General features: G+C 38.8%; 1 protein-coding gene across 2 annotated transcripts in view; it reads left to right on the top strand.

Moving 5' to 3' along the window:
• The window catches only part of VAMP7 (vesicle associated membrane protein 7), an 85,232-nt gene that overhangs the window by 57,873 nt on the left and 6,775 nt on the right, over positions 1 to 20,584 (top strand). Inside the window, exons 7-8 of one of the 2 annotated variants that reach the window (XM_036840745.1) lie at positions 2,327 to 2,419; positions 6,351 to 8,167. In XM_036840745.1, the coding sequence (XP_036696640.1) occupies positions 2,327 to 2,419; positions 6,351 to 6,419 (162 nt within the window). In that variant the 3' untranslated portion in view covers positions 6,420 to 8,167. Of the gene's footprint in view, positions 1 to 2,326; positions 2,420 to 6,350; positions 8,168 to 20,584 lie in introns of those variants that run through there. The other variant, XR_005018414.1, reaches the window with a different exon arrangement.

A 20,584-nucleotide genomic window follows, 5' to 3' on the forward strand; every position in this document is an offset into this window, starting at 1 on the left:
CTGGTCAGCTTGCCCTTGTCATTCTCACAGTGGTTTTTATATCTTTTTGTTCTTTTCTACTTACACCCACCCCCACCCATCCCCAAGGGAAGCTTTGGTAAGGTGTAACAATTGTTCTTTATAGTTCAACTGGTTTTAAACAGGTGATATATCAGTGTTCAAATACTGACCTGAGGATTGTGGAGAAATCTTCACCCCAACCTGTTGAATCACATAACTGTATTTAGGTTTATTAGTTTCATTGCTCACTGCTTTTTCTTATTCATATTATCTTCCTCCTTCTTGGAGTCTTTATTGTGACTTAGTTTGTGAGTAACTGAAAAGAGTTTGGGCAACTGAGAAGTTCACCAACTGTGTACAGTTTAGAGGGCACAGTCCCCAAGCCTCCCTCAATTCTGACACCAGCTGCAAGTTGGTTCATTCCCCAAACCATCCTCAGGTTTGATAACTCACTAGAAGGACTCACAGAACTCTATGAAAGCTATTATAGTTATGGTTTTTTACAGGCAAAGGTTACAGATTAAGCTCACCCAAAAGAAGCAGCACATTGGGTGGAGTTGGGGAGGTAACAAACCCACAGTTTCTGTTGTTCTCTCCCCATGGACTCATTACTCTCCCAGCATAGATGTGTGATGACATTGTCAACAAAGAATTAATCAGTCCATCTAAGAAAGAAATGGAAAATTTTATTTGAGCCAAATTTGAGAACTATAACCAGGGAAGAGCATCTCGGAAAGCTCAGAGAACTGTTCCGCCCGTTAGAAGTCAAGTCACAGTTCTATAAGGCTTTTGAGACAGAGGGCTGGACATTAAATGACATATTACTGACACTTACAGAATCCAGATCTAAGTGTCACTGTGACCCCTTACAAAATTAAGAAGGAATGTTATCTTTAAGTTGTCTTGTTGGTGCTGGGAGAATGTTGGTCTTTATGGTTGAGCAGGAGTTTTTGCCGATGGGGAAGGTTTGGTCAGTGCATAATGCAGATACACAGTGCACATTGTGGGGAGAGAGGAGGCCAAAGGGCAGAGAAAAATTTTTATGTTTAAATTTTTCTTGTCTTGCCATGAAATATGAATGTTATTTCACAAAATACACAGAGCATTGTACAACAAGGAAGCTTGCCCAAGCTTCATTGTTCAGTTTTGTTGTTGTTGTTGTTTTTATTGAAGTATAGTTGATTTACAATGTTACATTAGTTTCTGGTGTACAGTAAAGTGATTTAGTTATACATATATGTATTCTTTTTCACATTCTTTTCCTTTATGGCTTATTATAGGATACTGAACATAGTTCCCTGTGCTATACAGTAGGACCTTGTTATTTCATTTTTCAGTTTTTATTGTGGTTTCATTACATAAGCATGATTGACTGATTGCCTACTTGCTTAATCTCAGTCTCCAGTCTCTAGCTCCTCTAGAGACCCAGAGCCCCTATCCTAAATCATATAGTTGGGCTTTCTAGAGTGACTAGTCCCTGCACTAAATCACATTGTTACTATTTGGCTAGCCCATGGCCCCCAGGCAAGAAAAGGTTACCTCCCAGGAGCTGAGAGCAAAGGTCAGATCCTTTTTTGGGCAAGGTTAAATTCTTTACGATACAGTACACTTAGTAGGCATTTGGGTTGTTTCCAGTCTTGAGATTAGACAAATAGTGCAGTTAGAAACATTTTTGTATATGTCTTTAGATGAACTTATGCATATATCTCTGTTGGGTATATACCTAGGAGTGGAATTGCTGGGCTATTAGGGATTTTTGTTTGTTTGTTTGTTTGTTTTAAACTGCTTGTGTCCTGGTGGGAATGGTTCAGTAGATATTGAGAAATTGATGCTGCAACAGAAAATGGATAACTGAAGGAGTGAAGTTCTTTGGGTTTGGGCCCTCATACAAGTAAATACATATCTTCCTATGGAAATTGAACAGGTTCTTATGGTTCACAATGCCAGGATTATACTGGGCAGAATAGGCAAATGTGTTTGCAGCCAACTAGCTCATGCTTTCTTATTGGAAGCATGAAGACAAACAGGCTTTTCTGCTATCACGAAGAACTACTTCTAGTGCTCAACATCACATGCATTGCTGTGGTGGAGAAGAAAAAGGAGGGAATCCTTTCCAGTGGGCTCATACTGCTTACCATATATGTGGCAAAGTCCTGCTTTGCAGAACTAGTGATTATGAATGGCCAGTCTCTACCTGTGAAGAGAGGGAAGGGGTAAAAAACATTGAAACAGAATTTAATGGAAGTAAAAGTTTTGCAGGTATTATTGCAAATCAATCATGTAGTCAATGCCAGGGATCAAACAATTCATGCTTTTTTTTTTCTAGTCTGTCACCTTCAAAACAACCAGCAGAAATCTTGCCCGAGCTATGTGTATGAAGAATCTCAAGCTCACAATCATCATCATCATCATATCAGTCGTAAGTTTTTGTCCTTTTAATATATGATTTTATTTTTCAATCTCTAAGAAATTAGGTGCTGGAATTCTTTCTCAGTGATTAGCACTCTGAAAAAAAAATGATTAGCACTCTGAAATGAGCTACATATAACTTTTAATGGTGAAACACATGACCAGGGATTAGCTTTCCTATGAAGTTACTGTGACATAGCATCTCTACTTAAACCCCATTTCCCTACTGAGAATTCTTATATGTAAGTAGTCGTTTAAGGCATTCCAGATATTCCTGATTATTTAATGGTTTTCTCACTGCTGAAATGGGATTCTTTTAAACTTACATTTTCTAATTGAGTGAATATTTTCTAATTATATTTCTGTTTTCTAGTTAATTCTGTTTTCTATTTCTTTGTTTCTGTTTTCTCTTTTCTAATTCATCTGTTTTGTTTCTGGCAACATAATTTTTGCATAATTACATAATTTTTATTAGTTGTAATAGTTTGTCAGTTGATTCTTCTGTGTGCTGTAGATCAGGAGTCAGCAAACTTTCTGTGAGGTCCAAATAGTAAATATTTTAGGCCTTGCAGGTCACATACAGTCTCTGTCACATATTCTTTTTTTAAACAACTTGAAAAATATAAAAACCATTCTTAGCTCACAGGCAATGGCTGTAGCTTGTTGACTCCTGCTATAGGTAAATTATGATACTGTCTGTTAATAATCTTAACCTCATCATTTATTTATACACACACACACACACACACACACACATTTCATTTACAAGCAGTGCTGAATAATTGTGGTATCAGTAGGAATCTTTATTTAGTTCCTGGTTTTAATTGGAATGCTTCTAATATTTATGAGTGATATTTACTATGAATTCTTGTTACTTTTATTGTGAAGTTAAAGAACCTTTTATTTCTAGAGTGCTAAAAGTTTTTTATCAGGAATAGGCATTTCACTTTAAGAAATGATATTTCTCTACCCAATGAATTGATAATATAACTACATTTAATATTAATATATTGAATGACATTAATGAAAGCACTAATAATTAACTATTCTTTCATTTCTGGGATAAGTACTAAGAGGTCATTATGTAGTATTCTTTTAATGCATGGTGAATTCAGTTTCCTAATACTTACTTACTTACCCTTGTCTATAAATATAAAGTAGTCTAGGGACTTCCCTGGCAGTCCAGTGGTTAAGACTTCGCCTTCCAATGCAGCGGGTGCAGGTTCGATCCCTGGTTGGGGAGCTAAGATCCCACATGCCTCGTGGCCAAAAAACCAAAACACAAAACGGAAGCAATATTGTAACAAATTCAATAAAGACTTTAAAAATAGTCCACATCAAAAAAACTTTTTAAAAAAGTAGTCTATATGCTGTCCTCCTTTTGGAACCCCAATATAAAAAGATATTGGACCTCTTTGAACTATCCTGCATGTCTGGTAACCTTTTCAATATGTTTAAACTCCTTTTTTGCATCACATTCTGGGTGAATCATTCAGCTAACTCTTCCAGCTCTGTTCATTCTGCTATCCAGTTCTTCTTTTTAAAAATTAATTTTTAAATGTTTAATTTTTTAAAGCCATGCTTTAAATTTCTAAGAACTCTTATTATTCTTATTTTAACATTTTTTTTTCATGGAACTTGTACTTGTTAACAAATATACTCTCTGCTTGAATTTGTCTGGATATATATTCAGAGATATATCACAGGGAATTAGTTTATGCAATGGTAAGAGCTGGCTAGGCAAGTCCAAAATCCACAGAGCAGGCTGTCAGGAAGGGCTGGCTGGACCTGAGGGGCAGGAGCAAAGCTGTATATACAGGCAGAATATCTTCTTCAAGGAAACCTTGGCTCCACTCTTAAGGCCTTTTAACTGATTGGATCAGGCTCATTCAGATTATGTAGGATAATCTGCCTTACTTAAAAGTCAAATGATTTATGAGCTTTAATCACATCTACAAAATACAGCAACACTTAGATTAGTGTTTGATTGGATACCAGTGCACTGTAGCCTCCCCAAGTTGACACACAAAACTGACCTCACAGAAATGTAGTTAGTTATGTTTATATATAATGGGTATATTTTTAAAATTTTATTTCCAATATGGTAAGTGTTGATAGTTATAACCCACCTCTAAACAAGAGGTCTTTGGAGTCCTCACTAATTTTTAAGAGTGTAAAGAAGTCCTGAACCAAAAGCTCGAGAGCTGCTGCTCTAAGGAGTGGGGGAGGGATGCTTTGCTTTGGGGGTAGTTTGTGTCTGGGCAAAGCAGCATTTCCTCCTCATCCTCTTTTCATTTACAGATGCCCAAAGTTAACTCCTAGCAGATATCTCTTACTCAGCTCCACTTCTCATTGACCCCTATTGAAGGTCTTCCACCTTAGACAGCTGGACCTGCCTAACAGAGAAGGGCAGCTATAGCTCTATTAATGTTATACTGGAAATTGTGCCTTGATTGTCCCCTTGTTCAGGATCCTCAGGTGGCACATTCTTGGCTTCTCAGCTTAGCTTCTTCCTCCTTCTTTGGTCTAGGAATTTAGATTGATTTATAAAGGTAGATTATTATTAAATTCAGATTATATTTATTGATTACTTATTACATGCAGAGTACTTTGCCAACTTGCCAACTCTTTACCAAAAGGTGTTGTCACCTAACATATTGCACTTCAGCTTTAAAAATCCTTATATTTTAGCTGTGGCAAATAGTCAACTTTCTATCAAATTGGAATATCTGTGTTTATGTGAATATGATGAGTAGTTTAGCCTATTTATTAATAACCAGAATTTTCTATAACCCCTACCCCCAACATTTGTAGAGAAGTAAGGAAAAACACTTTGCTGACTTTAGGTAGGGAGCATGTAATTCATAATGTATTTTTTTCTAAGTGTGTGAGTAATGAAATCAGTCACTTAAAGATTTTAGAAAGTTGTAATTTAAATCAGAACAAAATGACTGATTTAATGCAGTGAACCTAAATTTTACAATGAATCTATTTTTGGAATGTAGTAATCTGAGCAAGCATATGCCATGCAGAATATCATAATTTAAAATTATAATACCATAATTAAAAAGCTAATACCTCTTTTTTGTTTGTTTTTTTCAATTTTTAAAGCTTTTTAAAATTGAGATACTTACAGGAAGATGCACATATCTTAAGCATACAGTTCAATGACAGATTCACACATTTGTGTAACCCATACTTTCACCAAGATACAGAGTGTTTTCATCCCCAGAAAGACGGTTCATGTCCTTTCCCAGTCAACCCCCACCCCCAGCTGAGTGGCTACCATTGTTCTGATTTCTTTTGCTGTGGACTAGTTTTGCCTCTTCTAGGACTTCACGTAACAGAATCATACAGTGTATCCTGTTTTTGAGTCCTAAAACGCTAGTACATCTTTATTAGGACTAGTATTTTTGCTGTGTTACTTACAATTGGGTAATTATAATTATCACTGTTATCCACTGAAAGGTTCATGGCAACATTTTTGCTCATAGGTGGTATAGATGTAGAGTCTACTCATGCTTTTTAATATTTTTAATCATCCTAATAATGAAAAATTAATCCATGTGCAAAACCTAAAAATGTACTTAATTACAAAATCATACTTAAGGGAATCATGCTAATTTGTGATCTTTATGACAATGATGTTATCAGTAGAGTTGCTTATATATTTCCATTCTGCGTACTTCCCAATGAAGAGAAACGACCCCACTGCTTTCCTTAACAGAAAAGAAAACAGTGGAATTCAAGTGGATGTGAGTTATATCAAAAAAGATCATTTTAATTCCACTTCTGTCTTCGAAAATACTTGATTAGTGTATTGTATTATTACACAACTCCTACTCTAATGGAACCAATATTTGTTCATCAGTCTTTATATATTATTTAGGAGCCTATGATAGATTCAAGAAAATAAAATTGCCTTCTCTGCCCCCCCCCAGGTATTCATCTATATTATTGTGTCACCACTCTGTGGTGGATTTACATGGCCAAGCTGTGTGAAGAAATAAAAAAGTTATCATTAACCAAGGATACGAGAGAACAAGGAGTTAAAAGCAATCCGTGTGATTCAAGCCTTTTAATACTGACAGATGGTGTCTGCCAGTCTCTTCAACCCTCTTCTTTCTCTCTTTTTTTTTAATATTCTTCTATGCCTCCAGATTTATCATTGTCCTATCAACCAATTTATTCCAGTGCACTTCAGACTGAACCATTTATTGCAGCAGTAGCCTTAAAAAGGCATTTTGTTTCTTTGGTTTGTTAACTAGTGTCATCTACTTATAGATACATTTTTGTTTATAACTGCACAAAGCTATCACCAAGGTAGAAACCACCTGTCTTATGAGCTGTCTACTGAAATTATGGATGACCTTTGTGCACACAAAAGTTCAAGAGACAGATAGTATTGCTAACATCTTGTCTTAATGTCTTTTGATTTTGAAGGGTTTTAAGTGCTTGAAAATAAAATACATGGAAAATTGTTGTTATTTGGGGAATTGTAATTAATTGTTGGTATTTCTAGGAGCCCAAGCAGGTAAAGTATTAAACATTTTATCTCAGTCAGATGGGGAACGTTTTGCTAGCCTGTTAGAAGCAACAGAATTATCCTTGTCTGCCTATTATTAACTTTTAGGAAGAAAGTTTTGATCATTCACAAACCTCGCAGAGCTTGATATCCTCTGTTTCCCCATTGCAGTTGATTTGAGAAGACGGTGGTTTAAATATTGTTGAAGGTTGTGGTTTTTTACATATTCCTTTTTCTTTGGTGGCTATTTAGGGCAATTGTATAGATAATAGAATGGGTAGTGGAGGGAGTGGGGAGACACATTCCTCTGGCTCACCAAAGAAAAAGAAGAGAACCACAGTGGAAAAGCCCAAACTGAATATAGTCAGCAATCAACTCCAGGGTTTGGGTTTGACTGGTGTTGAATAGTAGTTTGAGCATCCTTTGTGGTTAATAAGTTCTTTAATCTACCTAGTTTTGAAGAATTCTTTTGGGAAACTTGAGAGTAGACAGTATGATACATAGAAACAGTACAAGACATTTTAGCTAACATCCATGTAACTGCAGTGTGAAAAAAACTGGAGTGTAATCATACTGCTTTGGCTACTCTGGCATCTGTTAGCTAGTGTGTACTTTTGGTGTGTATCTGAAAGGACAGCATTTGCTGCCCTAGATCTAACTGCATTTATTTATCAATAAATGCCAGTAAATGGAAATTATATTACATTTGACTATTTTCCCAATGAAAGAACAAATTGGTCTGTAAAACCTAGTCACCTGTTTAGCCTAATCATGTGCCTTGAATATTTGTGTGTCACATAATCTGGCACCTGCTACCTGTTCTTCCATCTATACCTTTCAATTCATGCTGATTCGTTTATTTGACATATTTTCAACCCCCTGGAACTCTTTTCCTGGTGATCATGTATAGTGCAAATGTTTTTTCAGTCCTCTTTATCAACACTAATGCCTTTTAATTACATCAGCATTTCCTATTGGAAAACACATTTGTTCCATGAAAACATTTGGCATTCCTTAATAATAATTTCCAAATGTCTTTAATCCAAAGAAAAAGACTTAAAGCTTATTTCCCTTTCTTATACACACCTGAATAAAAATGATGTGCATGTTTTAGGGATAAATTACTTAACCATCCCTTGATCTATTTATGTATAAGAATGCTTTTTAAAGCACATATCTTGTTTTAAATGATGCACAAACTGAAGGCATTAATAAAATTTAAGAGTAATACAATGAGTTGCTTGTTTTAGAATTTCTTCCTGTAATCTAATTTCTTCTGATGACATTTTTTTTTGAGCTTTATTTTTTTTTCTTTAAATTTTATTTTTATTTATTTATTTATGGCTGTGTTGGGTCTTCGTTTCTGTGCGAGGGCTTTCTCCAATTGCGGCAAGCGGGGGCCACTCTTCATCGCGGTGCACTGGCCTCTCACTATCGCGGCCTCTCCCGTTGCGGAGCACAGGCTCCAGACGTGCAGGCTCAGTAATTGTGGCTCACGGGCCTAGTTGCTCCGCGGCATGTGGGATCTTCCCAGACCAGGGCCCGAACCCGTGTCCCCTGCACTGGCAGGCAGACTCCCAACCACTGCGCCACCAGGGAAGCCCCTTCTGATGACATTTTGCCATAGTTTACAGAACAAAAGTATTTTACTTACGCTGAAAATACATTTAAAAGTGTGACCTGAAGCCTTACAGTAAAGAGCTATAGCCCTGTCTCAGGTGTATAAAATTTCTTCAAAACCAAAAGACACAAAAGAAGTTAAAAAAGTATGTAGGTCATACCAAAACCAATGAAAGATCATGAAATGACCACACAGCTTCTACAGCCATCATCCTGAGACCATGGTTGAGACAGAACAGGAAAAGAACCCCAGGGATTGTAATCCAGTTCAACACAACTCTGACTGGTTCTGAAATAGATGGCTCAAAGGAAGGCATTTGAGGGTGAGAGAGAATAATTTGTTGGAGCAAAACAGATTTAGGTAAAGAAAAAAAGAAATAGAGTGGCAAAGATCAAATGTACAAAAACTGGGCCACAACAAAACAATAATCTGTCACTTTGGGTCTTTGAACCTAGGTAACTGAAGTCAAGAATGGTAGAATATGTTTTTGTACATGCTAGAGCAACTCAAAAACAGCCCATTTAACTCTCCCCAGGCCTCCTCCAGGTTTCAACTGAAGTGTGCATTCCCTAACCGGACAGTTAGAGGGGGGGAAAAAAAGGCTATTTGGTTGTTATGAACAAAGAAAGAAGTGGTACAAGCTAATTATTTCTCTTTACTTTGAACCCTTGGCCACAAGGTCAAATAGTGTCACAGTCCCTAAGTTTCCTTCAGAATAGATGGACATGGCTTCCATCAGATAATGATTCTTCCTTGCTTAACTCTGCTTTTCCGGAGTAAAACAGAGCCAAGACAAGTGTTACAGAAGCAAGGGGTTTAATACTGTCTTCAAGCTTATACAGGTGTATGACAAAGTAGGAAGAGAAAGTCTGGAAGGGAGGTGCCAGGGGATCAGAGGAACAGTCCTAAGCATTTCCACTTAAAGTGCTAGTGCTGTTGAACAGGTTGGAGCTTGTTGGAAAACCTGAGAATCCCTACATGTCTGTTTGCCAAAATAGGTGTGTGACAAGAGTTGTGTGGAAAAGAAGCCACAGGCTCAGTAAACCTGATGCCAAGTACCCAATTGTGTCCCCAGTTGGTCAGCAGGGCCAGTAGTCAAGAGGATGAGCTGGATGCAGAGTGGAGGAGATTGAGAAAAAGCTGGGGTATGTCAGGCACCTTAGCATCTTCATGTCTGACTGCCCTGACCTTCTAAGAGTATTGGCCTCCACTTTCCTTTTGCTTTCCAAGTCTTAACGTGAGTTCATTTCACTGGCAAAACAATTCTAAAAGCATATAGGGAAAGGAGTTTTAATGAAATTCCCAGCTTCTAGCAAGAACAGTGGTGCCAGTCTAGCACAGTCAAGTTCTTCCTGTATTCATTTTTAAGATCAACTGCTTCATCTTATGGAGAAAGACCATTTGGGAAGTTAAAGCATTCTTTTGGTCAAGGTACATTGTACAAAATTATTTTGGATTCATGTTGTTTATTAAAACAAAACGTCTAAATTCAAAATATATTGTGACTTGTTACATCTCTTCCAAAAAGAATAACTGAAAGAAAATTCATATGCACAGGTTGACACTCTGATTTACTTGTTTTTTATTTGCATTCCAATTTGGACCAGCATAAAGGAAAGTTTAAAAATCTCATGAACAGAGAGAGAACATTAAATTCAGTAATACCCCTTACAGACTTCAATTCTGGCCAAGATGGAGTAACAGTGACTGTATTTACCCTCCCACCTGAAATAACCCAGTAAAGGACAAAATATTTGAAACAACTGTTTTTAAGACACTGGACTCCAGGCAATGAAGGGCAGTGATATTTCCAAGAGGTGAACCCAATTATTACCCCAGCTTATTATGTTGAGAGAGTATCCAGGCTACAATGGAGTGAGAAGGAACCCAGGAAGAGCCTGGAAGATTCCCTGAGTTGACACATGACAGATATCCAGAGATGTTTGCAGGGCAGGGCATGGTACTAAAAATGAGACAGTTGCAGAGAGAGGACTCTAGAGATCTGAGGAAACTACCCAATGGCAGGGAAAGAACCACCCAAAGACTAGAAGGAAGAATATCCTACACCCACACAGGGCTAGGAATAACCCTACAGACAGGAGATAGACAGGAAAACCTCATGAGTCACAGGGTATTGGGTAGAGTACTCAGAAGGGTCTTGCATAGACCAGGGTTTCTCAATCTTGGCACTGTTGGCCTTTGGGGCCAGATGTTCTTTGAGACTGTCCTGTGCATTGTGGGATGTTTAGCAGCATCCCTGACCTCAACCCACTGGATGCCAGGAGCACCCTCTCTCCAATTGTGACAACTAAGAATGTCCCAAATGTTCCTGCAAAGTTGGGGTGGGGAGCAAAATCAACCTTGGTTAAGAACCACTGGCGTAGACTTAACAGTCTCACCCAGGATAATAAATCTTAAAATCCAGACCTTAGAAGCTGTTTCCAAGTAACTGTCCTAGAACAAAGCTTAAGGATATATTTGTGGGAATATAAACAAGGTAAAAGAGTGTTGGGCAGGGCAGCAAATAAAAAATTACCAGTCACACAAAGAAGCAGGAAAATATGACCAATAATAAGGGAAAAACCATTCAATTAAAATACACGTGGAACTGATACAGATGTTAGAATTACCAGAGACATAAGAAGTTGTTAATATTATATTTCATATGTTCCAAAAGGTAAGTAAAGATATGGAATTTGAAAAGGCCCATTGAATTTTTAGAGATGAAGACTAGGTTTTCTGAGATAAAAAATACACTGGATAGAATTAGTGACAGCATAGACGTTTCAGAAGAAAAGATTATTGACCTTGAAGACATAGCAATACAAACTATCCAAATGAAGCATACCAGCTAAATACATTGTTAAATGTCAAAATGAATTTTAAAAAAGGAAGCGTCAACTCTAAATGCCTATAAGAAACTCACTTTAAATATTAATGGGTTAAAGTAAAAACATGGAACAATATACATGCTGACACCAATCAAGAAAATTGGAATGGCTATTGTAATATCAGATGAAGTAGATTTCAGAGCAAAGAGTATCCAGGGATAAAGGAGATTATGTGTCAATTCATCAGGGGTCAGGGTATAGGGATTAATGTTGGGGGATAGGTTTCGGGCTACCTCTGACTGCAACCCCATAATATGGGAAAAAATAAATAAATACTAGAGGTTGGTTTGTACTTCAGATTCTTGCTTAGAAACTAACCCTAGTAAAGAATTGTAGCTGGAGATACAGTGAGACATGAGAAATCAAAAGTATACCTTTATCAATTATATATTACTGCATAACTACAATCCTAAAAATGTGTGCCATTAGAAAATTACAAGTATTTTCCAGTGTTCATGTTTATGATCAGGTTAAGGACTCCATAGGGGTCAGGGTAAGGGTCAGAATCAGGGGTCAGGGGTAGTTGTCAGGAGTAGGGGTAGGGGTCAGGGTGAGGGTCAGAATCAGGGGTCAGGGTTAGGGGCAGTTCAGATGCTCATCATTGTGCATAAATAGGTAAAACACAGATAAATGCATGTTAAAGGTTACAATGTAGAGGCATTAATTTTAATTTTATTATTTGCTTTATGGTCTGCAAATATTTGCTACAGGTAAAACATACACAACAATCCTGAGGAAAATGAACACTGGGTTTCTGATTAGCGATGATATTTCTGAAAGCCACGGTTTCTCTGATGGCTCCATGTGGCTTTTGAAGTAAATAAACCGAGCACACAAAGATCAACTTTGACCCACACACCAGTAAAACAAGCAAAGCTGGTGAAAACTATAAAGAAAAAAAAACAACCATTGCAATCCTGGAAATTGACTTAAGGGCAGTCAGCACATGAAAAAAAATCAGGAAAGTCTGCTACATCTTGGTAAGAACAGTGACATTCTGTGGCACTTTAACCCTGACCCACCCCATCTCTTCCCTCCAAACTCAGCTTGATGGAGTGAGGCTAGAAGATAGGTATCCCTCCTCTTCCAGCTCCAGTCAAGAGATATGGAATCTCCCCAGGAGTGTCAGGCTGCCAGCCCTTCTTATGTCCCCAGCTCCACATTACAGAGGCTCAATCCTAGGTCAGTGCAGCCAAGAATCAATGCTCCCTTCCTCCACCTAGTACCCCTTCATAGGGCAGAGGCTCCACCTCAGGTGCAGCATGATGAAAATACTGGGGCCCCAATCTCCCTCACCACAGGTCAATTGTAGAGTACAGATTCTGTGCCAAGGCAAACAGGCTGCCACTCCAGCTCAGCACCCTGTCAGAAAGCACAGGTATCACTTTGAGGGAAGTGGGTTCCTGTCCCTAGCTCCAGAGAAGTGCCTTAGATATTCCACCCAGGGAGAGAGGCAAGAGATAGAAGGCTCTAAAGCTATCCCTAAAGGGATAGTCTATATATAGAACAGAGTGGGTGGGACGAAGCCTACAATGTAGATAATGGAGCAAAGCAATTGAGAGCAGACAGGAGATCAAGATGGAATAGAAGGACATGGAGGTCACCTCCTCCCACAAATGTATAAAAGATACATTTACATGTGGAATAATTCTCACAGAATACCTACGGAACACTGGCAGATGATATCATACAACCAGAGCTGCAAGATCACCACATAACTGGATAGGACGAAAGGACAAAAAAAAAAAAAAAAAAAAAGGAATCAGGACAGAACCTATGCCCCAGGGAGGGAATTCTGAAAGGGGAAAGGTGCCCTCATCCTGGGAACCCCCTTCACTGGCTGGGAGATCAGCTGGGACAGATAGAGAGCTTCAGAGGCTCAGAGGAGAGTGCAGCAGCCTGCTTGCAGCAGGCAGGACAGAGAGAGACCTGCACAGAAGGCCACCTGGCCACCTCACTGCACACCCCAGCCTGAGACATGTACCTGCCGGTGTATGCATCAGCTGGGTGCTGAAATCCAGGCTTCAGTGGACAGACCCAGGGCCAGGACTCAGTTTGGCTCTGCAGAGACAGCCCAAAGGACCTGGAGTGTGGTCTGAGCCACAACTGGTGGTGTGAGCAGGATGGAGTCCAGGTCCACAATAAGAGCCCCATTATCAATGCCCGCCTGAAGGGAGGGGTGTGGCCCCGTCATAGCAGCCTCATTCTTAGCTTGCTCACAATGGCCTAGCTCCACTGCTATGAGTTCTGGGAGCATGCAAGCGCTGGGGGGCAAGAGGGCTGAACTCTGAGCTGACTCCCAGTGGGTGTGCAACTTTGGCAGATTCATTCTGGCAGTTTTGTGAGCGCAGCACCTGGGGGACATCCAAGGTGATTACCGGTGCTCCCGTAGCTAAGGTAGGTCCAGCACCAGCAGCAGCAGGCTTTATGGGTGCACACACACAGAGGCGGGGCTGAAATCTGAGCTGATTCCCAAGTGCTCCCACAGCAGAGGTGGACCCAAGGGTAGTGCCAACAACAGTGTACTTTATGAGCACACACAATGGGTGACAGGCAACCTCACAGAGTACAAGTCTTGGAGGACAGCTCTTGGAGAGGAACACACAGTGGCTCCTTTCCCAGCAGGAGCACTCCAATTACACCTACCTCACACCTCAGCTTAAAACTGGATCTGGGGACTTCTACTCCAAAAACTAGAGAGCAGACCCTGCCCCCAAAAGGGCTGTGACAACCATGGAGCAAAGAGGAGGCCCTGTCTAACATCCAGTGCAGACTCTGGTCACCACAACACTTATCATGCCCCCTATCAAGGGGATAATGACCAACACATCCTGAGGAAAGACATGGCAGGCATCCATACCAAAAACAGCCCTTGCACCAAAAATATTAGACTTGTGCAGGCTACACAGGGATGCTCCCACATAAAAACAGGCCTTCAAGACAACAGTAGATAACTGTTTCTCCTAAATTCATAGAGTCAGAGAAATATAAGTAAAATGAAGAAGCAGAGGAACCACTCCCAATTAAAAGAACAAGAGAAATCCCCTGAAAGAACAAACAATGAAACAGACCTCTCCAGTCTACCAGACCCTGAGGGCAAAAAGTAGGTAATAAAAATGCTGAAGGAATTAAGAAAGGCTATCAATAGAAATGCAGATCACTGTAACAAGGAACTAAAAACTTTAAAGAGAAGTCAATCAAAACTAGACAACTCGGGGCTTCCCTGGTGGCGCAGTGGTTGAGAATCTGCCTGCCAATGCAGGGGACACGGGTTCGAGCCCTGGTCTGGGAAGATCCCACATGCCACGGAGCAACTGGGCCCGTGAGCCACAATTACTGAGCCTGCGCGTCTGGAGCCTGTGCTCCGCAACAAGAGAGGCCGCGATGGTGAGAGGCCCGCGCACCGCGATGAAGAGTGGTCCCCACTTGCCGCAACTAGAGAAAGCCCTCGCACAGAAACGAAGACTCAACACAGTCATAAATAAATAAATAAAAGAACGTGAATTTCTTAAAAAAAAAAAAACTAGACAACTCAATTGCCAAGATGAAGACTGAGCTAAAGGCAATAAATAGCAAGGTAAATAATATAGAAGAACAAATAAGTGATCTGAAAGATAGAATAATGGAAATCATCTGATCAGAACAGCAGACAGAAAGACAAATGAAAAAAAACAAAAGCAACATATGAGACTTACAGGATAATATAAAGCATGCCAATAGGGATCCCCAAAGGAGAAGAAAGAGAAAAGGGCATCAAAAATGTACTTGAATAAGTTATGGCTGAAAACTTCCCAAACCTAAAGAAGGAAACATATCCAGGTACAGGAAACACAGAGGGTCCCAAACAAGATGAACCCAAACAGACCTAAACCAAGGCATATCAGGATTCTAAAGGCAGCAAGAGAAAAACAAAGTGTTAGTTACAAGGGAACCCCCATAAAGCTGTCACCTGATTTCTCTACAGAAATTTTGCAGGCCAGAAGGGAGTGGCAAGATGAATTCAAAGTCCGGAAGGGGAAAAACCTGCAACCTAGGATACTTTTTACCCACCAAGATTATCATTTAGAATAGAAGAGAAAGAATTTCTCAGACAAGCAAAAACTAAAAGAATACAGCAATACTAAACCTATCCTAAAAGAAATATTGAAATATTTATTTTCATCTCTAAATAGAAATGAAGCAAGAATCTGTAGGAAAGGGAAAATCACAGTAGGAAAAGCAAATGTATAAAAGGATTGTAGATCACTTATATAAGCAGGTATATAGATTTTTTAAAAAATGAAAACAATTTTGTGAAAGCAGTTTTAACTACAGTGAATAGCAAAAGGATAAACATGAAGATGTAAAATAGGACATCAGAATGATAAAATGTGGGGGAGGGGAGTGAGAAAATGTAGAATTTTTTTTAATAATGTGTTTGAGCTTATATGACTACCAGTCTCAAGTAAGTAGATATGGTAATGGGCTAACATACTTGAAAACCAGGGTAACCACAAATCAAAAACATACAATAGATTCACAAAAAACAAAAAGAAGGGAACTCAAGCATAATACAAAAGTAAACTAATCAAACCACAAAAGGAAACACAAAAATAAAAAGGAACAAAGAAGAAATATGAAATCAACAGGAAACAAGGTTTAAAATGGCAGTAAATACATATCTATCAATAATTACCTTAAATGTCAATGGACTAAGTGCTCTGATCAAAAGACATAGAGTGGTAGACTGGATAATAAAATAAGAGCCTACAATATGCTGCCTACAAGAGACCCATTTTAGAGTGAAGGACACATATAGATTGAAAGTGAGGGGATGGAAAAAGATATTTCATGCAAATGGAAATGACAAGAAAGCAGGGGTAGCAACACTCATATCAGACAAATAGACTTTAAAACAAAGGCCATAAAGGAAGATAAAGAAGGACACTACATAATTATAAAAGGATCAATACAAAACAGGGTATTACACTCGTTAACATATATGCACCCAAAATAGGAGCACCTAAATGCATAAAACAAATATCAACAAACATAAAGGGAGAAATTGATGGGAATACAATAATAGTAGGAGACTTTAACACCCCACTGACATCAATGGACAGATCTTCCAGACAGAAAATCAATAAGGCAACAGAGATCCTAATGACAGAATAGAACAGTTAGACTTAATTTATATCTTCAGGGCATTACATCCAAAAAACCAGAATACACATTCTTTAAAAGCACACTTGGGACGCAAGAGGGAAGAGATATGGGAACATATGTATATGTATAACTGATTCACTTTGTTATAAAGCAGAAACTAATGCACCATTTTTAAGCAATTATACTCCAATAAAGATGTTCAAAAAAAAGCACACATGGAACATTCTTTAGGATAGACCACATACGAGGACACAAAACAAGCCTCAACAAATATAAGAGGGTAGAAATTATTTCAAGCATCTTTTCTGACCAAAACAGCATGAAACTAGAAATCAGCCACAAAAAAAAATGAGGAAAAAAAAAAAAAAACCAGATTACATGGAGGCTAAATAACATGCTACTAAAAAACCAATGGGTCAATGATGGAATCAAGGCAGAAATTTAAAAATACTCTGAGACAAATGACAATGAAAACACGACTGTACAAAAATCTATGGGATGCAGGAAAAGCAATCCTAAGAGGGAAGTTCATAGCAATACAGGCCTTCCTCAAAAAAAACAAGAAAAATATCAAATAAACAACTTAACCTACCACCAAAAAGAATTAGAAAAAGAAGAACAAACAAAACTATTATTTCCTTCCATCAGAGGAAGGAAATAATAAAGATCAGAGAGGAAATAAATAGAAATAAAAAATAGAAAAAAATCAATAAAACCAAGGTTTCGTATTTTGGAAGGATAAAAAAAATCAACAAACCTCTAGCCAGGCTCACCAAGAAGAAAAGAGAGAGGACCCAAATAAACAAAATAAGAAATGAAAGAGGAGAAATAATAGCCAATACTGCAGAAATACAAAAAATTATAACAATACTATGAACAATTATATGCCAACAAATTGAACAACCTAGAAGAAATGGACAAGCTTCTAGAAACATACAGCTCACCAAAACTGAATCAAGAAGAAATAGATAATTTGAACAGACTGATCACTAGAAGTAAAAGAGAATCTGTAATTTTAAAGCTCCCTGCAAACAAAAGTCCAGGACTGGATAGCTTCACTGGGGAATTCTATCAAGCATACAAAGAAGAACTTATGCCCATCCTTCTCAAACTCTTCCAAAAGATTGAAGAGGAGGGAACGCTTCCAAAGTTATTCTATGAAGCCACCATCACCCTGATAGCAAAACCAGACAAAGACACTACCAAGAAATAAAATTACAGGCAAACATCTTTGGTGAATATAGATGCAAAAATCCTCAACAAAATAGCAAACTGAATCCAGCAAAAAATGGAGCTGGAGGAATCAGACTCCTTGACTTCAGACTATACTACAAAGCTACAGTAATCAAGACAATATGGTACTGGCACAAAAACAGAAACACAGAAACTATGGAACAAGATAGAAAGCCCAGAGATAAACCCACGCACCTATGGTCAACTAATCTATGACAAAGGAGGCAATGATATAAAATGGAGAAAAGACAGTCTCTTCAATAAGTGGTGCTGGGAAAACTGGACAGCTACAAGTAAAAGAATGAAATTAGAACAATCCCTAACACCATACACAAAAATAAACTCAAAATGGATTCGAGACCTAAATGTAAGACTGAACACTATAAAACTCTTAGAGGAAAACATAGGAAGAACACTCTTTGACATAAATCACAGCAAGATTTTTTTTGATGCACCTCCTAGAGTAATGGAAATAAAAACAAAAATGAACAAATGAGACCTAAGGAAACTTCAAAGCTTTTGCACAGCAAAGGAAACCGTAAACAAGACGAAAAGACAACCCTCAGAATGGGAGAAAATATTTGCAAACAGTTCAACCAACAAGGGCTTAATTTCCAAAATATACAAACAGCTCATACAGATCAATATCAAAAAACAACCCAATCAAAAAATGGGCCTAAATAGAAGACCTAAATAGACATTTTACCAAAGAAGACATACAGATGGGCAATAAGCACATGAAAAGATGCTCAACATCACTAATTATTAGAGAAATGCTAGTCAAAACCACAATGAGATATTACCTCACACCAGTCAGAATGGGCTTCATCAAAAAGTCTACAATAATAAATGCTGGAGAGGGTGTGGAGAAAGGAGAACCCTCCTACACTGTTGGTGGGAATGTAAATTGATACAGCCACTATGGAGAACAGCATGGAGGTTCCTTTAAGAACTAAAAATAGAATTACCATATGACCCAGCAATCCCACTACTGGGCATATACCCAGAGAAAACCGTAATTCAAAAAGACACATGCACCCCAATGTTCATTGCAGCACTATTTACAATAGCCAGGTCATGGAAGCAACCTAAATGCCCATCGACAGACGAATGGATAAAGAAGATGTGGTACATATATACAATGGAATATTACTCAGCCATAAAAAGGAACGAAATTGAGTCATTTGTTGAGATGTGGCTGGATCTAGAGACTGTCATACAGAATTTGTTGAGACGTGGATGGATCTAGAGACTGTCATACAGAGTGAAATAAGTCAGAAAGAGAAAAACAAATATCATATATTAACGCATGTATGTGGAACCTAGAAAAATGGTACAGATGAAATGGTTTGCAGGGCAGAAGCTGAGACACAGATGTAGAGAACAAACTTATGGACACCGAGGGGGGAAAACTGCCGTGGGGTGGGGATGGTGGTGTGCTGAATTGGACGATTGGGATTGACATGTATACACTGATGTGTATAAAATTGATGACTAATAAGAACATGCTGTATAAAAAAATAAATAAAATAAAATTCAAAACTTAAAAAAAAAATTACCAAAGAGGACAAAGCAGGGAAGTAAAAGCATCTCTTCTTAGGTAGACAGGACACCTTCAGAGTAAATGTTCCAATGTTCCAGTGCAGACAGAACATAGCCAGGTATAAATGTACTTAGTGTAGACAGATCACTCTTGGGTCTAAATATCCCAGTGTAGACAGGATATGGTCAGGTCTAAACATACTTGGTGTAGACAGAATATGGGAGATCTAAATCTACTGTGTAGACAGAACTTGGTCAGGTTTATACTAGCTTAGGGCTGCTCTCCTAGGAGGACAGGTTATACAAGTGGGGTCTCTCATCTCTGGACAGGGGGCTCACTCTCATGTGGGAACTAGGACACACATTGCTTGGAGACTAAATCAACATCGGGCTCCACACTTCACCCACATCAGGAAACGGAACAAAATCACTCTGTCATTAAACATTTTGGCATGCAAAACAAAAATGTTACCAATTTCTCTGGCCACATTATGGTTGGGATCCAGGGAAGAGTAAAGTATGACTCCATGTTGGATGTGCTTCTTTTACTTTAACCTTTGCTCTCCATTGCTTTTTGTTACTATAATCACTAAAAGGATGTTGACTATAGCTCTTGGCATACATAATGGCCTACCTTGGGTAATCCTGCCCCTCTGCCTGAATGTTAAAGTGCCTTTGTTCCACTCACAGGGAGACATTCTGACCCTACCCACTTGTGAATAGCTGCAGAAAAGAAGAAATTAAGACATCCCCTCCCCGAGGCTGACCAAAACCAGGAGATATTTTGCAAGACTTATGGCCTTTTTACTTTACTTCCACATATCCTCCCCCTCTCTGTTCTATAAAATAAACTGGCATCCAGACCCCAGTAAGATGGTACTCTAGGACATTAGTCCATCATCTTCTCAGACGCCTGGCTTTCCAAATAAGTCACTGTTCCTTGCCTCAACACCTCATCTCCTGATTTATTGGCCTGTTGTGTGGTGAGCAGAGCGAGCTTGGACTCGGTAACAAATTTGGCTTAGCCAGCCAGTAGCCTTCCTGCTCGTGGCTAGCCGGTCCTGGTCAGGGAATTTTAGGGTAAGGCCCTAGCAGCTGCTGGGACCATTTGTCCTGAAGATCTTCCCTTCAAAACTCCCTGAAGCAGCACCTGCTGCCCCAGAGCTTGGCAGTTGAAGCAAGGAAACTACAAACTTCTGCTAGTTGATGGACTCGATT

The sequence above is a fragment of the Balaenoptera musculus genome, chromosome X, assembly GCF_009873245.2.
Source record: "Balaenoptera musculus isolate JJ_BM4_2016_0621 chromosome X, mBalMus1.pri.v3, whole genome shotgun sequence".
NCBI lineage: Eukaryota > Metazoa > Chordata > Mammalia > Artiodactyla > Balaenopteridae > Balaenoptera > Balaenoptera musculus.